The sequence below is a fragment of the Colossoma macropomum genome, unplaced genomic scaffold, assembly GCF_904425465.1.
Source record: "Colossoma macropomum unplaced genomic scaffold, Colossoma_macropomum, whole genome shotgun sequence".
NCBI classification, from domain to species: domain Eukaryota; kingdom Metazoa; phylum Chordata; class Actinopteri; order Characiformes; family Serrasalmidae; genus Colossoma; species Colossoma macropomum.
In genome coordinates, this window is record NW_023494810.1 from 4,359,278 (window position 1) to 4,376,781 (window position 17,504).

Consider the following 17,504-nt stretch of genomic DNA (forward strand, 5'->3'; position numbering starts at 1 on the left):
ATCTGTAAACGCTAAGGACACAAAAATGGACGTTTCTGTAGAATGACTCAGGTAAATGTGGCAGATATAGAGCAGGTATTTTTCATCTGACGTCTTTCCCCATATAAACAAACTACATTATGGCATATTCTGTTTAAATCTTAGGACATAACTTGTTCTTAAATACAAGTTAGTACAAGTCATTCATTTTTCAGGAGATATTTTTGAAGATCATTGAATGTGTTTGGGATAAAGTTACTAGAATGTGAATGTAACCAACTTCTAAGACAGATTGATTTAAAAACCAATATTGCTAAATTGAGGCTCAAGAAGGTGGAACTGTTAAAATGACCTATTGTTTTATTTTAAAATATTAATAAATTGTAACCCTGACATGTTTTTTTAAGTGAAATATATCTGTAAACGCTAGGGACACAACAATGTCAATCTATCTATCTATCTATCTATAAGGGGAGCTTATGAAGGGACACTTCAGACGTCTGGTTCCCATCACGACCATTGTGAGGAACTTTGTCTTGGTAAGTTTCTCCACTCTGAATGACTTTGTCTACATCTTAACGATTTAATTTTTTCAGAAATGTTCAAAAATATTCTAAAAGTGCGTGAAAGTTTTCATTTTGGAGCGAAAAGTGAGGCACTGCATCGACTGCTAGCCAGCATAATGCTAAATTAGACGTCCCAGCTGAACCTTTTCTCGTTTATCAGCAGTAAAAATAAAGTCCGTGTCTGTTCACAGCGTGTTTTCCCGGTAGTGAGCAGGTTAATAGTGTGTAACTGTTTCCTCAGAGAGCGATGTGGAAGCCCTCAGAGGGGGGATGCGGTGGGTGGACCGAGCTGGTGTTGAGGCGCTCGAGCTCACAGCGCCACGCCTCACACGCGCCGCTTCCTAAAGCCATGCAGGAGCGTCTGTCCGTGTTCTCCGCTGTCCGTGAGTGAAGTCCAGGCCCGAGTCACCATGAACGGCAGGGTGCTCGACCGCAACTGCAACCTCATCCTGAAGGTTGTGGACGAGCGCATGTGGGCTCTGTTCAGGAGCCACTGGCAGCACACGCTAACCTACTGGAGCGGTTTCTTCAGCTTTGGCCTGTGCCTGGCCCTGCTGGGCCCCACCGTGCTGGACCTGCGCTGCCAGACCCAGGCCACCCTGCAGGGCATCACCCTGGTCTTCTTCGCCCAGCAGTTCTGTCTCTTCGTGGGCAGCACTGTTGGTGGATTCTTTAGCAAGTCGTAAGTGGACTCACTTATCTCACTTTGTAAGGCTAAGTGGCCACAAGGACAGTGGCTGCTGAATTAAATGAGATGCCATTTTGCTTTGGTTGGACATTAGAGGGGCCTGTACGTCAATAAACTGACACCTAAGCCTAGTTAGGGGTGTTATATGAGGTTACACTAAACTCAAAGGTGAAGTCTGGTGATTTTTCAACATTTTGGCATAATTAAACCATTATTATGTACACAAAGTCATTCGGAGCGGGTCTGAAACGAAATGGTCTATTCTGGAGAAATTACTGAATCAAAGTTGTTCACAGTGGGGGCGATAGGAACCAGACGTCCGGAGAGTTTAATGCCTCTAAATAGCTCCCTCACCTGCATGAAGTAGTACCAAATACACTACTTGAGGTCTCAGACTTTGTTTGCCAGTAGTTTTGTGGGCAGTATGGCACGATACTGAAAGGCATCTTCACAATCCACAGTACTGATTTTCTGAGATACGAATAAAAAGCTGGAACAGACAAAATCAAACCTAATATCTGCAGTATTTTACAGTGTTTTACAAACTGTGCTAAATCAGGTTAAACAAGCCTCACCGTGTAATGAAACGTAGTTAGTCAGTGCTCTTTAAGTACTGACTATATACACGACATGCTCAGAAAAGCATATTGTGCCTGTATGTCACAATAACACTAAATTATCATCGTATTGCCCACCCCTCATTTCATCTGAACACATTTTATACATTCAGAGCAGGGAAATAAGTGCATGCAGGGTGTTTTAATGCAAACTAGTCCCCAAATTAAATACATTTTTTCAAGATTATAAGCTTTACAAATAAAACCTCAGATAATATGTGGAGGTCTACTCCATTTTTGATGGTAAATAAAATGATTATATTCGCATTGTGGACATCATGACCCCTGGTTTCTGTCACCACCACTCGAAAGAAAGAAATCCAGGATGGAAAGTTTCTCTTGAATGGTAATCTGCTCTGAATGGCTGTGTTTGAATTAAAACGTATGTAGAAATTTTGTGTCGAGAGCTCGGCCTATTATGATTTATAAGATTATTCTGGACAAAACTGCTGAAACCAATAGAGCAGTTCAGAAACTGAAGAGGGAGCTTCTTTAGATTGTAGGTTAAATATCCTTAATCAGATTTGCGAGACACTGTGACAGACGCCAAGTAGGAAGTGGATAAATGCTCCTTTGTGATTCTTATGAAGCCCAGCTGGGTGAAACTGACAGAGCTTTTCCTTAAAGTCAGTTTTTGTTAATCCTAATCTGATAGGTGGGAATAAAACGGGTGGTGAACGCATGACCGAGTCAAGGCCTTCCTGCGGTCTGTGTGAGTGGTCAGTTTGCATTGCTTCTCAGCGATATAAGCCCTACCCTAGCAGTGACCTCTGTTTGTGTCCTGTTTTTTTGTTGTTCGTCTCTCAGCAGTCATGTGTTCATTAATGTCCCTCTGTCTCTGTAAGTGCTGTCGAGTAAGGACTCAGGCTCGGACGGCACGCCCTCTCCTATCAGTAACTCACTGTTTACTTTCTCTCCCCCGAGAGAGCTAGACGATCTGATTAGCAAAGCAGGTTTGTTCAACCTCCACTTCATTTGTTCTCTCACGTTCTGTGAAAGGCAGTCAGGGTCCTTCATGATACAGGTGGACAAAGCTGTTTCCGTTTTCCAGGTTCAGGGCCTTTTGAAGTGATGCTCTGTTTGGGCTTGCACAGGTTTTGAACAGAGCAGCCAGCAGCGCTTTCAAGTCAAGTCAAGTCACACTTCGTCCTTCCTTTCACTGCAGCCATGTGTTCAGTGAGTTTTTCAAGTTTCAAGTTTCAAGTTTTATTTGTCATTTGCACAACATGTCAGGACATTTATGCATTGAAATGCTTGTGGTGAGACTCAGACAATCACTCTACAGAAAGTAAATAAGTAAAAATAAAAATACAAGAAAAACAAACTGAAATATATTAAATATACTCAAAATAACAAAATATAGAGAAATGTACACAAATATACAGGCAATATACATTTTAAAGTGACTAAGTGACTCAGTGTTATTGTTCTTTAAAGTGGCTTAGTGTTAAAGTGTTATTGTCCATAGCAGAGATGATATAATATAATAATAATAATGCTGACAAAGTGACTGAGTGAGCTGGTAGTTGGTGAAGGACCCACAGCTTCACAGCTTGTTCAGAAGCCTGACAGCCTGTGGGTAGAAACTGTTCATTAACCGGGTTGTCCTAGCCTGTATGCTACGAAGTCTCCTGCCTGATGGCAGGATGGTGAACAGGCTGTGTGCTGGGTGACGCTGTCTGACCGGATCTTTTTGGTCTTCCTGAGGCAGTGGGACTGGTAGATGTCCAGTATGGTTCCACAGTGTTACATTTAAAGGTGAATTCCAGTGATTTTTCAAAACGCCTGCGTAACTCAATCGTTGCGACGTAGTCCATTGTAGAGAAACCAGCTCTTTATTTCTTTATTTCTGGTCAGAGGAACCAGGTGTCACAATATCTGCAACACAAAAAATTATTTACCATCCAAATTGACCTCTGAATCTACATGTCTGCAAAAGTTTGGACACCCTTTCACTTTTAAAGATCCAGTTTTAAAGAGCTTAATAACACTTAACAACCATGGGCCCCCTTAAAGAGCTGCCTGACGATCTGAAAACGAAGCTTACAGATACCTACAAAGGCTGTAGCTATAGTGTCCCAATTCAGGGGCTGCGTCCTTCAGAGGCTGCATTTGAAGGCTGATTGCGTCACAGCGGCACGACTAGGCTGTCCCATTTCAAAGGCTCCTTAATGTGTGACTGAGAAATGTGTCCTTCTTTTCCATGGCAACAAAGGATCCAACAGGTAGATCCTTTGCCAGCCAAGATATCCAGAGGTTCACTCTGTGCCAGCAGAGATTCGAGAACATGGCAACGTCAGCAGAGGAGCGAACGGCGGCTGAGGAGACACTTTTAAATATAGGTATTGGGTTTAAACTGAGGCGAATGGCTAACGATACAAATGTAAAACAAAAAAATAAATACAATCTTATCAGTAGCCGGCGGTGAAGCATCTCCAGCTCTAGTAAATGAAAAATAAATAAATAAAAAAAATAAAAGTTTATGTCTCCCTCTTTAAAGAACTTGACAGGAGCGCTGTTTCATGATGCAGCAGTAAGGGTGGGGACAGCGGTGCTGTGACGCAAATGGAACATCTGCCGTAGAGCGGTTAAGGGGAACTGTGAAAGTCAAGGCAAGATCTGGATTTAAGTCTCAAGTAGAACTGCTCGTGTTGTAGCCAGAAAGGCAAAGCAAAACCCCCATGTGACAGCAAATGACAGCAAATAACCTGTCGGACGGTTTAGCTGACACAGGAGTGGGGTTCATGGACCCACATGTACTTGTCTGCCATGATTGAAAAAATACATTTTAGACCAAAAACTAATCTTAAAACTATCATAAACACAGTTTAATAATTTAAAATTGACCATTTCAAGTAACAGCTTGTTGTGAGGCAGCTTCAGAGATACTAAATACTTTGGAAGTCTGGTTCCTAGTGTTACCATTTTGGACAATGCTGACATGGTCATTTTCTCTGACTGGAGCATTTCGCATCAAACCACTGACTTTGTTTACATCTTAACGTTTGAATTATGCTGAAATTTTGTAAAAATCATTGTAATTCCCCTTTAACACAGAACAGGGGGATAAGGCAGGAGTATAAAAGCTGGTACATGATACAGTAGACAATGCAATAAAGTAAAGAAACTTCACTTCGTCTTCACTAATACCAGAACAATGGACAATACAGCGGAGAAAAGTGAACGTTCAGTCCTTAGCAACAGTGACTGTTTGTATAAGTATTATTCAAGGATGTAAACTGGGCGCTGAGTCCTTAGCAACAGACAACATTGTGTACAGTGTCCTGAGCATATAAGGTGAACTGAAATGTAAATGTCTGCCATGCAAAGTGACAGTAAGTAGAGTGCAGTAGATGGAAATGAAGAGCAGAGCTGAGATAGCGGTCCGGTCAGACTGTCCTCTGAAGCAGATCTGTTAGTGAGGCCCCTTCGGTTAAATCATAAGTGCAAGAAGTGGATTTAAGACTATTGAGTATGTTTGAAAATTGTAAAACCATATTAAAAGGTTGTTCGTTAGCTCTGAAGGTTAAGCTACGGCCTAGGGCAAAGGAACTTTCCGCTAGCTTGTCTAAATGGTCAGCATTAAACAGCAGGGGAGCATAAAGATAGCCGTATTAGCTCCTAGGGTTCCTAATGTATTCAGTACTCTCGTCTTGTTTGCGCTCAGTTGGCCACTCTCTGACCCCCAAATATCCTCTAGCCGGTTTAATTTGGAAAGTCACGAGAACAAAGTCTGTTTGCAGTACTTTTAAGTCGACGCACTGTAGATAAAGGATTGTGTTTGCATTGTTTTTCAAGTTGCTTTGGGAAATTAGTAGTTTAGATTACATCAGAATTGGAAAAAAAATGGCAAGTGTTTACTTTCCTTGAGCTGTGTGTCTTTTTTCGGTGTACCTAAAGAGAAATTCCACCAATTTCTCACAGTGTCTGCATAGTTAAATGGTTAAGATGTAAACAATGTCATTTAGAGTGGTTTGATATAAAATGGTCTGTTTTAGAGGAACTTGGAGTTAGAATTGTTTACAGTGGTGGTGATAGGAACCAGACATCTGAGGAGTTTAATACCTCTAAAAGCTCCCTCACAGAAGTTTATTATGGAAAATAGTTATGAATATGCTCTGTAATGCCCAAGACATTGTTTTACAATAGTTCTGAGAACATATTTTTGGCCTAAAACGGGCAAAATAGTCTCCAAGGAAAACTTTTTTTTTAAATTTTGCACCATTTTACCATAATCATTGTTAGATATGGCTATATAGTAGCATTGACAGTGTGGCCCCAGGTTCCTGTCACCACCACTGCAAAGAAATTAGAGTAATCAAAGTAAATTCACTCTACATCAAACCACTTTGAATGACTTGGTTTACATCTCAACCACGGTGGGATTCTCCAGTAAAAGCAGTTTTCTGTGTGCTTATCTGTTCATTTTAAGGCCAAAATACTTGAATAACCAGTCATCATGGAAAGTTGGCAAGAAGGTCACAGCAGTGATGGTAGCCTCCAGTTTTGTTCCAGTCTCAACACTTGATAAGCCAACACTCATAAGGCAAACAGTAATGTAAAAGGCCAAGGTGACAACAAAGTCACTGCTGTCCAAACTGAAACGAATTTCCTGGTTGCAACTAAACTGCATCTGTTTTTTTCTTCTCCTCTTAAACATTCAGTTTGGTTGTTGTTGATACTCTACTGACTGGTCTCTGAATTGTCTGTCCTTCTCTCCTCTCCAGGTTTGCATGCTCTTTGTCATCTCTTGCTGCATCCACCTTCATCATCTCCGTGGTGTTCGCCTTCATCCCCATTTGCAGGAATTTGCCAATGCTTGCCATCGCCATGGCAATAACTGGGCTTGCCATGGGCGTCATCGATACCATTTCCAACCTGCAGTTGGTGAAGATTTACCAGAAAGACTCCACTGTCTTTCTCCAGGTGGGGATGCCAGTTTCTCTTTCTAATAAGGTCTGATCACTGGTGTAAATTCAGGGGAGATGTAGGTGACGAGTCATTTCCACATTTGCCACTTGGGGAGTAGCTGTAGAGTTTGGGGCTGAACGATTTGGGGAAAAATATCTAATTGCGATTTTTCTGATTTGATATTGCGACTGCGGTTTAATTTACGACTAATTTCTGTAAATTGAAGTTCAGGCCTGTTATTTTGGCCAAGAGGACCAGAACATCCACTTCCTCTGGCTTGAGACTTAAACACTAAACTGCCAAACTGCCAGTTAGTTGTGGTTGTGATGTCACAGCATACAGTTGCTGTGGTTGCTTCTGATGGGTTGAACTTATTTGCAGGCAGTTTACAAGCTCTGATATTAGGTTAATCTCCCCCAATTAGGAAAACATTGTTAATAAAAAAGTCGAATTAAAATTGCAGCTCTTGCGATTGGAAAATTACACTCTTTTCAATTGCAATTTTGATATAAAATAGATTAGCCTTACCTGAGTTGCTAAAGGGCTGTCCAGTATAATTTACTATAAAGGCCTGCTGTCAAGTTGTTGTCTCGTTTAGTATATTCAGTAATGACAAAAAGAAAGGAGCTCTAACCTGTACTTTGATTCTTGACTTATACCATAACAGGTATTAGTGGTAATTTCTTTTTCCTTTTAATTATCATCCAGGGGTGTAGCTAGAACGTTTAGAATGGGAACCTTTCATTGGGTTTGGATGCTGTTAAAATAAAAAAAAATGAAAAATAGCTTTACTGTATTAAAATGACATAAGTGTTGGTTTTTCTCTTTACTTTAAATCTATCAATCGTATCTACATGAATAAAATGATACATCAGTACAGTTATAAGTGAAAGTAAACTGAAAGACAAAACTGTTTTGATGTTATGTATTTTAGTCGTTTTTGTCATTCATGACGAAGTGATTTATATAAATCAAGTAAATTAAATGCATCGCTAATTTTTTTTTTAATCTACAACATTAATTTGACCAAAATTTCATATAGACAGGGCAGTTATTATTGAAGTTATTAATTTAGGCTGCTTTCACTACGTGAGTCTAAGGTTTAGAAAGCTAGTCAGACAGCTGACCTGCAACACGTGCATGTATCGAACAATAAAAAAAAATAATTAGCATTATAAACGGTTATTGCTGACGAATAGTTCACTCATCTTGCCTTCAGTTAGTCTTCTTCATTACGTAGCTCAAAGAGCAGCACTGCTGAGGGACCCAGCGCACATTCATTTGCGTGTTTGCTGAGCAAATATAGCCTCAGTTTTCACAAGCTATTTATTAAATGCAGCATCATCAAGAAACTAACGAGCAGAACGAGCTTCGCCGAGAAGATAATTAACTCTGATCAGCTCTCAGCTTCATTATTAGAGCGAGACGAAGGAGAAAAAGGTGAGATGAGCTGCTTTTCCACCGTTTACAGGCTGCTCATTAGTCTGTTTGCTGATGATGCATGTGATTCGTTCACGTGACGTTACTGAGTAGGATGTGTTCATGCAGATTTGAATCACTTACCTAAACGAGTGCGAACCATCGTGTCAGAGAGATCAGATTTGCGTGTCCACACAGCCCTGAAAACATCAAGTCTGAGTCACGTTAGGACAAAAAAATCGGATTTGTGCCACTTCAGCCTGGTAATGTGAACGTAGCCCAGGTCCTGGCTTAACTTGTCTTTAAAATGTTGTTCATTTTGAAATCTGTTGATGATCTGTTGATCCTAACTTAGATGATCTGTTGATCCTAAATTAGATGATCTGTTGATCCTAAATTAGCTGTGAGCTAATTTAACGAGATGTCCTGTGTTAATATTAAATTAAATTAATTTCTGCCCAATTTCCTTTTTCTAGGCTCTCCACTTCTTTGTAGGTCTCGGAGCGTTGTTGAGTCCCCTCATCGCCGACCCTTTTCTTTCTGACACCGACTGTGTGTTAGGAAACAGCACCAGCAATGCCACATCAATGATGAGACACATGAGGAACAAACTAGCCGGCAGACACGTGTACAATGTGTCCCACTTCCAGTTCCACACTGAGGGTGAAGTGGTCACCAACGTCTCCTATGCCTTCTGGATCATGGCGCTCATCAATGTAAGGCCATTTTCTTTGACACTATAGTGTTACTCAGTCGTGTGTTGTACTGTGCAAAAGTCAGAGTCCAGTTAAACAGCCATTAAGTACAAGTTATTCATTTTCTCAGGAGATTAGAAACAAGATAATCCACTTTCATAAAAAATAATTGACAAATGAGAAAATTCCAAAACTGGAAAATGACTCCTAACTGACCTGGTGGACACCAAAACTGGCCCCTTCTGATAAACAGTGCTTAAAGGTTTCATCTTTGAGAGAAAAGAGAAAATCAAGCTCCTCTCCTGCTTCATATCTTCTACTGTGAAAAGACATCTACATGCTATGGGTTTTAAGGGATGTGTAGCTGATGAAAAGAAGAAGATTTGCACATCAAACAAAGACATTGGGGTGGTCAGTCCAGCAGAGCAAAGACCTCAGCATCACTGAATGTGTTTAGGATTACTTGGATTGTAAGAAGCAGAAAATGTAACCAACTTCTAAGACTGAACTTTGGAGGTGTGGAAAATATCCTGGCAGATTTCTTTGAGAAACTGAAAGTGAGTCTCCAGAAAAGAACGGAAGCTGTAATAAAGGCAAAGGGAGGACGCACTAAATACTGAAAAAATGATTTATAGTTTCGTGTAATGTTTGGTTAAATAAATGCTTTCATCTTTTTTTTCCTGATGCTGACAAATTAATCAGAGTCATTCTATGGAAACATCTATTTTTGTGTCCCTAGCGTTCACAGCTATATTACACTTAAAAAACGTTAAGGTTACAGTTCATTTATATTTTAAAATAAAACAATGTTATTTTAACAGTTAGACCTTCTTGAGCTTCAATTTAGCAATAATGGTTTTTTAATCAACCATATAGAATTCCAAGCACCACAGAAGAGCTCGTCCTCACAATCATGTGTAAAGGCTGAGGCCATATTTAGAGGTAAAAAAAAAACGTTTTTCTGCTTTTTAAACTGCAACAATCTATACATGACTATATATATATATATATATATATATATATATATATATATATATATATATATATATATATATATATATATATATATAAATGACATAAAGAAAACAAATCCCAAATAAATATTATAAAATATATAAGTTGTGGTCCCCAGGAGTCGTGTCACTTATTTTGAAATAAGTCACACTGATGACATCACTTGACTTCCTTTTACCTGTTTTCTGAGGATCTATGAAGAAAAGCACATGGTGAGTCCACTGTGTCTTTCAGTTATCAGAGATTTTCTCATTTAGCTCATGATTTCATATGAAGCTTTTAGCTGAAGTCACTGGTGTGACCGACTTTATTCTGAGGTAACTGTGAAAAAATAGAATACAAATGGATTAAATTCCATATTTTAGTGGATATTCCATGATTGACAACATGTGGTTTGATGTTCTGTAGCAGCCATTTTGTAAAATGCATTTTTCATTAAAAATGTCTCTCGTGTTACCTTTATTATGTGTAACACCAATGACGATCGGTAACACCAGTGACTCCTATGGAGAGATAGAAAAGTGGACGTTTCCGTAGAATGACCCATTACTCGTATTTAATAGCCAGAAATTAAATACATGGTCTCTGACATTTGCACAGTACTGTAAATCACTTTGAAATTAGGGTGAATGTGAATTCCTATGGTGTGGGACAGAGTAACTCTGTGTTGAGTGAGCTGTCTGAAAGAGCAGTTATCATATCACCCAGCTTCCAGTCCACCGGTCCTAAGCTAGCTCCTTTGTGACGGGTATTTGAATATTACAACAGCGTAATGGTTGTATCCCTGACAACAGCCTTACTTCTCTGTCCTTTTGCATACTCCTCATGAATACGCTTTTGCGGTGGAGTTGTCTGTGCCTGAAGTAGGTTATTAGTGAAATCTAATCAGCTGGTGCTGTAAGCCCTTCAGAATAAGAATACTCACTGAGAATGCACTCATTTTCAGCCCAGTGTAGAGCTGGTTGGCGAAGATCTAACAGAATGACTCCATTGTCTTCCTCCAGGTTGGGATTTTGTCCTAAAGAGTAGGGTTTTAGGCTTAATGCTACCTTCTGAGAACTAGTTAGAACCAGTCCTACGTCAGAGTACGTCCCTAAAGTCAGCTGGTGATTCATCTTAATCTGGCCAAAAGGATGCACTCTGACTTAAGAGATGTCTTAAGGCCTTGTCTCTGAAATATTTACTTTGAAATCTGTTGATCTAGAAACCTTAGACTCTTTGCACTATGAGCCACTTTCCCAGGCCCAGATTAAGGCTTATCCTTGATTAAACAGAGTTTCTATTGGTGAATCACCATGGGCACTTCAATTTAGTCCAAGCCTAGGCTTAATCATGTCCAGTACCGGCCCTGTGAACTGTTTTAACAATACATGTCCTGTGTTAATATAGAATGAAATCATTTCTGCCTTGTTTTGATGTGTTCCCAGTCTCTGCACTACTGTGTAGGTCTTGGGGCTTTTTTAAGGCTTTTGGTTTGAAAAGGGAAAACTGGTCACGCTGCTTCGGATGTTTTTCCCCCGTTCTGTCACTCATTCACCAGTATGCCCTCAAACTAAATGGTGTCGGTTAAGATTGACTTTAATCAAAATGCTAAGCAAGTCTTCTGAAAAGTGGGCTGAAGGAGGTAACACAGCCGTGTGCAGGTGCCTGTAGAACAGTATTCACCCTGAGTCCTGTGGCCCTCCTTCCCTTATTGTTGCACCCACTATTCAACTCACGAAGCCTTGCTCGTTAAGCAGTGAGCTGAATCGGCTGTCCTGGAGCAAAGCAAACAACTAAATCATGCAGTACGAAGGGGGCCGGGACTGGGAATGGATACCGTAGGCACTGTGGTAATAGCACTTTCTGACTGAGCTACTACCTCGGTCCTAGTCTTCATCTTCATCTGCTGTACACATGAGACCCATATACACTTATCGTCAAAAAAATAGTTGCACCCAGAAGTAAGATTGGGTTTCCAGTGCTATTTAGAAGGAAGATAAAGGGTAATATGGGCAACGTTTATTGAGATTCTCATACAGAAGTAGTGTCTCTCAGTTTGGCGTCAGGCCACCATGTTTGCTAGTGCAACATGCCAGATGTCTCTGCATGGAGTTGAAGAGGTTCCTAGTGGTGTCCTGTGATAATCCATCCCATGCAGCTCGAATATTCTCACGCAGTTCCTGCAGATTTTGCGGCATGGGTGGAGCGTTGATAGCGCCTCCAGTAGCATCCCATATATTTTCAGTCTGCGATTGGTCTGGCCATGGTATAGTGTCTGTGTCTTCAAGGCAGCTCTTGAGACAGCAGCAGTATGCGGATGAGCATTGTCCTTTTGGAGTAGCGCACCGGAGTGTGTGTTCAGAGAAGGTAGGGTTACTGGTTGCCGGACTTCATTAACATAACATTGGGCTGTTAAAATGCCTGTAATGAAGACCAAAGCTGATCTGGCATTGTACGAAATTGCACCCCACACCGTAACACCAGGCCTTCAGGACGCGTGACAACTATCCGTTCATCTTGGCACTGACCGTGGTGCCTCCACTCACGGTCGTCGCCACCAAGACAAGCGGGACTCGTCACTGAGATGATTGCTGCCATTCTGAGTAGGGCTGGGCGATAAAATGCTAACGATAATTATCATGATGTCACCTTTCTTGATAGAAATATAAGAACTGTTCGATAAATGTTCGATATAATACACCATTCTCACACTTCCACATTCTAGCGACAGCCCTGGTGGCATTTCCTACTGCAAGCAAAGCGACATTACTCTTTTGTCGCCATGAGAGGGCGCACTTCTGAGTTTTTCGACATGATTTCAAATAAACTTTAACAGCGTCTGAAACGTGGAGTTATACATTCCTTGTTTGAGTGGAGCGATCGGCGATCTGTTCTCCTGTGACCAAGTGTGAGTGATGACATAAGTGGTGTAACTTACCTCACCTCTTTCCTTACATCCTAACCAGCTTTTGTTGGTATAGTGTAGTGGGTAACACCTCTGCCTTCTACACTGTAGACTGGGGTTCAAACCCCACCTTGGTAAACACCCTACACTATACCAATAAGAGTCCTTGGGCAAGACTCCTAACACCACCTTCGCCCACCTGTGTAAAAATGATCAAATTGTAAGTCGCTCTGGATAAGAGCGTCTGCCAAATGCCATAAATGTAAATGTAAAATGTAAGCTTTAGCAGCGTTACATCACGTCTGCTCCTCACAACTACAGCGCTGTTACAGCGCTCAGTCATATTTTAGTATTAGTGCATTCCCAAACAAAAAAAGTGAAAGAAAGAAGTGGGTTCATGTGAGTTACAGTCCTGAATTAAACAAAAGTAAACCGGGGATGCGATACTTTGTGAGGGACTGGAGAGTGGGAGAACGCTATCTTCCCAGGCTAGCTGTTTTTAGCAGCTGGCTAACTTGAAGCAGCGCTCTGTCACTCACGCAGCACGGCAAACTGATGTTACTGTAGATCAAACAAGACAAAAAAGCACTGATTTCAGTTTAAACAAACCTAAAAGGAGGACTCAGTTTGTCTGGTGTAAGAGATTCGCGCTGCAGTTAATGCTTTTACACAGTGAGCGTCAGATATGTTGCGGTTCACCCGTCAAACTCTCAAACTACTGAGACAGAATAGAGGAATCCAGTCGTCGCTAGCTGGTGTCTGAATACTGTGATACGCTCTGACATGGATGTGGTAGGAGTGATGGCAGTAAGACGGTGTGATCCATCACTGACCTACCCGAGCCAGCTGATGTTTGCTGTTCTTATTAAACTGACATTGTTGAGAAACTAAACAGTTTAGCACTCGTTTTTTCTTCAATTATGACTATTACAAACATTGCGGCCGTGCTTTTCCAGCTGGTAAAAGCAGCTGACCAGACACTTTCTCCCACTGTCCCATGACCGATCTGTGAAATGTTCCACTGTTTGGCGAGTGTCTGTCATGTTAAAGGACCATAATGGATAGTTTAAAACGACAATTAACCACTCAGGAGCAAAAATCGGCCTTTAAACTTGAAAGAAATAATGATTTGACATTTATCATGATATGTATCGATATCGGCGGAAATAAAATTTGTTTATCGCGATAACATTTTTTTTGGCCATATCGCCCAGCTCTAATTCTGAGTGACTCCATGACAGTCTGGTACGGAACCAGTCTTTGGCAAAACATTGACGTGGTGTTAAGGGCAGTAGTCGTAACCTTTTTTTATATGCAACACCAATGACGATCAGTAACTCCACTGACTCCTATGAATAGATAAAAAAGTGGACGTTTCTGTAAAATAACCCAGGATTAAAAGCTGTATCCATTTCGGCAGGTCAGGACTGAAATATTACTTGGTGGCACGAGAGTCTTCCTTGAACACCTCTTCTGATTTCACAGTGAGCGTGACGACTGCTGAGGCTGTTTTATTGTTTATTGTATGAAAATAGAAGAAACAGATGGCAGAAGTGGTTGCTGTCGTGGTTTGTTCAGTCTCAAACTGCCACCCCCCTTTATGTTGACACTGCGTTTCATGGTTTCAGTCACTTCTGAGGACATGCACAGCCTACATTTCAAACAAATGCTGGATGCACAGGGTCAGCATCTTGCAGACGTATAAGCATAGTTAAAATCAAGTATGGTTTTACCAGTTTTTCCTTGTTTTATTTTAATAGAATAGAGTAGGAATGCTTTTCAGCACATCACTCTATGGAAAACAACCCACTGAGTATTGCTCTCGCAGAAATTCCCCTGATGAAGAATCAGTGTCTGTGTTTACATGCAAAAATTTTCTCCAATCCGATTGAACACATTCCAGTTACAGATTAAGACTGAGGTGTTTATTCTCACTCTATTAAACAATCTGATGGAAAGTCTCACTTTACATGCTCACTACAAGTAATCCGATCCAAAATTACACGCATGTGTAGAGAACTACTTAGTGTAGACGTTACCATGACAACAAGCATCTCGTGAGTCCAGTCAGAGTGAGACGAGCTGCAGTGAGCAGCGCTTGTGTTTTTAATTACTTTAAAATGATGTCAGACTCAGGAAAACGTCCTTCACATGTCCTTATTAAAGAAGGCCGAGAGGAAGACGTCGTGTTCTGAGACACATAAGCTGGACGTCCGTCCCACCGCCGTCTTTTAAAGATCAGAGCATAAACTTCGTCTCCTCTGCAGACCAGTTTCTGCTCCGCCATGTTGAACGGTATAAACTTTCACTATGACGCGACGAACATGATCAGAACGGACTTAAACTTTCCGATAGGGAATGTAATCGGATACAGGCATTTACACGGATATTATTCTTCTATTTAATGGATTATTTACAGGATTACCCACCTCGATCAGTCGGATAGGAATTGTGTGAAACAGACAGCGGAAGCAGCAAAACACTTTTGGAGCGACACTGAAACCAAACTCAAAAAAAGGATTTAAGTATTCTTCATCTTTTAGATGATGTACGTACATATTTTCAGGTAAAGTGACGCAATGATTTTTTTAAAAAAAAAGCCATGGTATGAAGTTTTACATTACGTCACGTCTTCTTCTGTGAGTTTATTGGCTGGTAGCAAAACAGAAATATGATTACTGTCTGACTCATATAGACCTGGAGTTTCCCTATTATCTGATTACTCAAGTGCATGTAAACGCGTTGATCGGATTACTGACAAAATCTGATTTTTCTGAAGTTATCGGATTATTAAGTGCATGTAAACACACTCATTGTTAGCTTGGCAAACTGAAAGAACATCCGACAAAAGCCCTTTTTTTGTAAAGCCAAAGCACGTTTGTGTTTAATACTTCTGTGATATCAGGACTCAAACCTCTCAGTTATTCCAGGTGTTTGGCTTTGAGCTAAGAAAAGGAAGGAGGAAAGGACTGAACTGTCAAACTGTATCGACTGTCTGTTGTCCTGTACTGAACATTTACACACATCAGGCATAACATTATGACCACCTCCTTGTTTCTACACTCATTGTCCATTTTATCAGCTCCACTTACTATATAGGAGCACTTTGTAGTTCTACAGTTACAGACTGTAGTCCATCTGTTTCTCTGCATACTTTGTTAGCCCCCTTTTACCCTGTTCTTCAGTGGTCAGGACCCCCATGGACCCTCACAGAGCAGGTACTACTTGGGCGGTGGATCATTCTCAGCACTGCAGTAACACTGACGTGGTGGTGGTGTGTTAGTGCGTGTTGTGCTGGTACGAGTGGATCAGACACACCAGTGCTGGTGGAGTTTTGAAACACTGTGTCCACTCACTGTCCACTCTATTAGACACTCCTACCTTGTCAGTCCACCTTGTAGATGTAAAGTCAGAGACGATAGCTCATCTGCTGCTGCACAGTTTGTGTTGGTCATCCTCTAGTCCTTCATCAGTGGTCACAGGACGCTGCCCACAGGACGCTGTTGGCTGGATATTTTTGGTTGGTGGACTATTCTCAGTCCAGCAGTAACACTGAGGTGTTTAAAAACTCCAGCAGCACTGCTGTGTCTGATCCACTCAGACCAGCGCAACACACACTAACACACCACCACCCACGTGAGTGTTACTGCAGTGCTGAGAATGATCCACCACCCAAATAGTACCTGCTCTGTGAGGGTCCATGGGGGTCCTGACCACTGAAGAACAGGGTAAAAGGGGGCTAACAAAGTATGCAGAGAAACAGATGGACTACAGTCTGTAACTGTAGAACTACAAAGTGCACCTATATAGTAAGTGGAGCTGATAAAATGAAACAAGGAGGTGGTCGTAATGTTATGCCTGATCAGTGTATTTAGTTTATTGTATAGTTTGCTGAATAGTGTGATGTATTTATTATATTTATGTACTGTTGTCACCTTAGTTGTTCTGACAGTTGTTTAATTAAGGGTTCCAGAATAACTATATTTCATTCCTCACTCAATACGTGGCCGATGAGAAGGAATGACAATAAAGTTTGACATGACTTGAAAGTGCGTAACTGTGAACACTTCTTTCTCTCTCCAGCTGCCTGTGCCCATCGCTGTGTTGGTTCTGATGTATCGGGAGCGAGTGCTGACATGCTGCTCTGAACGCAGCCCACGTCTCCTGGATGGGGACATGCACATGCGCACAATCAAGATGCAGAGAGGCTCAGAGCAGGTGGACGTGACCTCACAGGAGCATCCTGAATCCACAGGCAAGATCCACAAAGTCCACTAACACAGCTTGGGCAGTAGGGCGTTCAACGATAAAGAATGAAGAATTTTCCAAGATTCTTTGTTCTTCATTCTTGATCATTAACACACTATTGCCCAAGTTTAGTTTGTGGCTGAAATCAAGAGGTAGTCTATCCCAGGGTTTCAGTCACGTGATTTTCCTGTTGTGGCCGCCATATTTGGGACCGAATTTCTGGCTTTGCTGCTCCGCATGAACGTAACTAGAGGTGAAAGATGACTAAAATTACTCTCCTTACTCTGAAAGAGAAAAACATTCCTCAACAAAGTCGATAAAACAGGCTGAGATCCTTATACAGTTTCCCCCTGAACTCCTGGTCCCACTTAAACTGGCGAAAAGCTACCAAATTTGTGTTTTCCTGACATTTATATTGATCTCATACTCAGCCCCTCTCCCTGTTCTGGAGTCTCTCAAAGCATTTAAAGCACAGAAGCC

General features: G+C 41.2%; 1 protein-coding gene across 1 annotated transcript in view; it reads left to right on the forward strand.

The window, feature by feature from the left end:
* Positions 1-886: 886 nt before the first annotated feature.
* The window catches only part of mfsd4aa (major facilitator superfamily domain containing 4Aa), a 32,474-nt gene continuing 15,856 nt past the window's right edge, over positions 887-17,504 (forward strand). The window contains exons 1-4 of the mRNA XM_036560084.1: positions 887-1,227; positions 6,578-6,776; positions 8,657-8,896; positions 16,860-17,031. Coding sequence (XP_036415977.1) covers positions 956-1,227; positions 6,578-6,776; positions 8,657-8,896; positions 16,860-17,031 — 883 coding nt within the window. The 5' untranslated portion in view covers positions 887-955. The remainder of the gene's footprint in view (positions 1,228-6,577; positions 6,777-8,656; positions 8,897-16,859; positions 17,032-17,504) is intronic.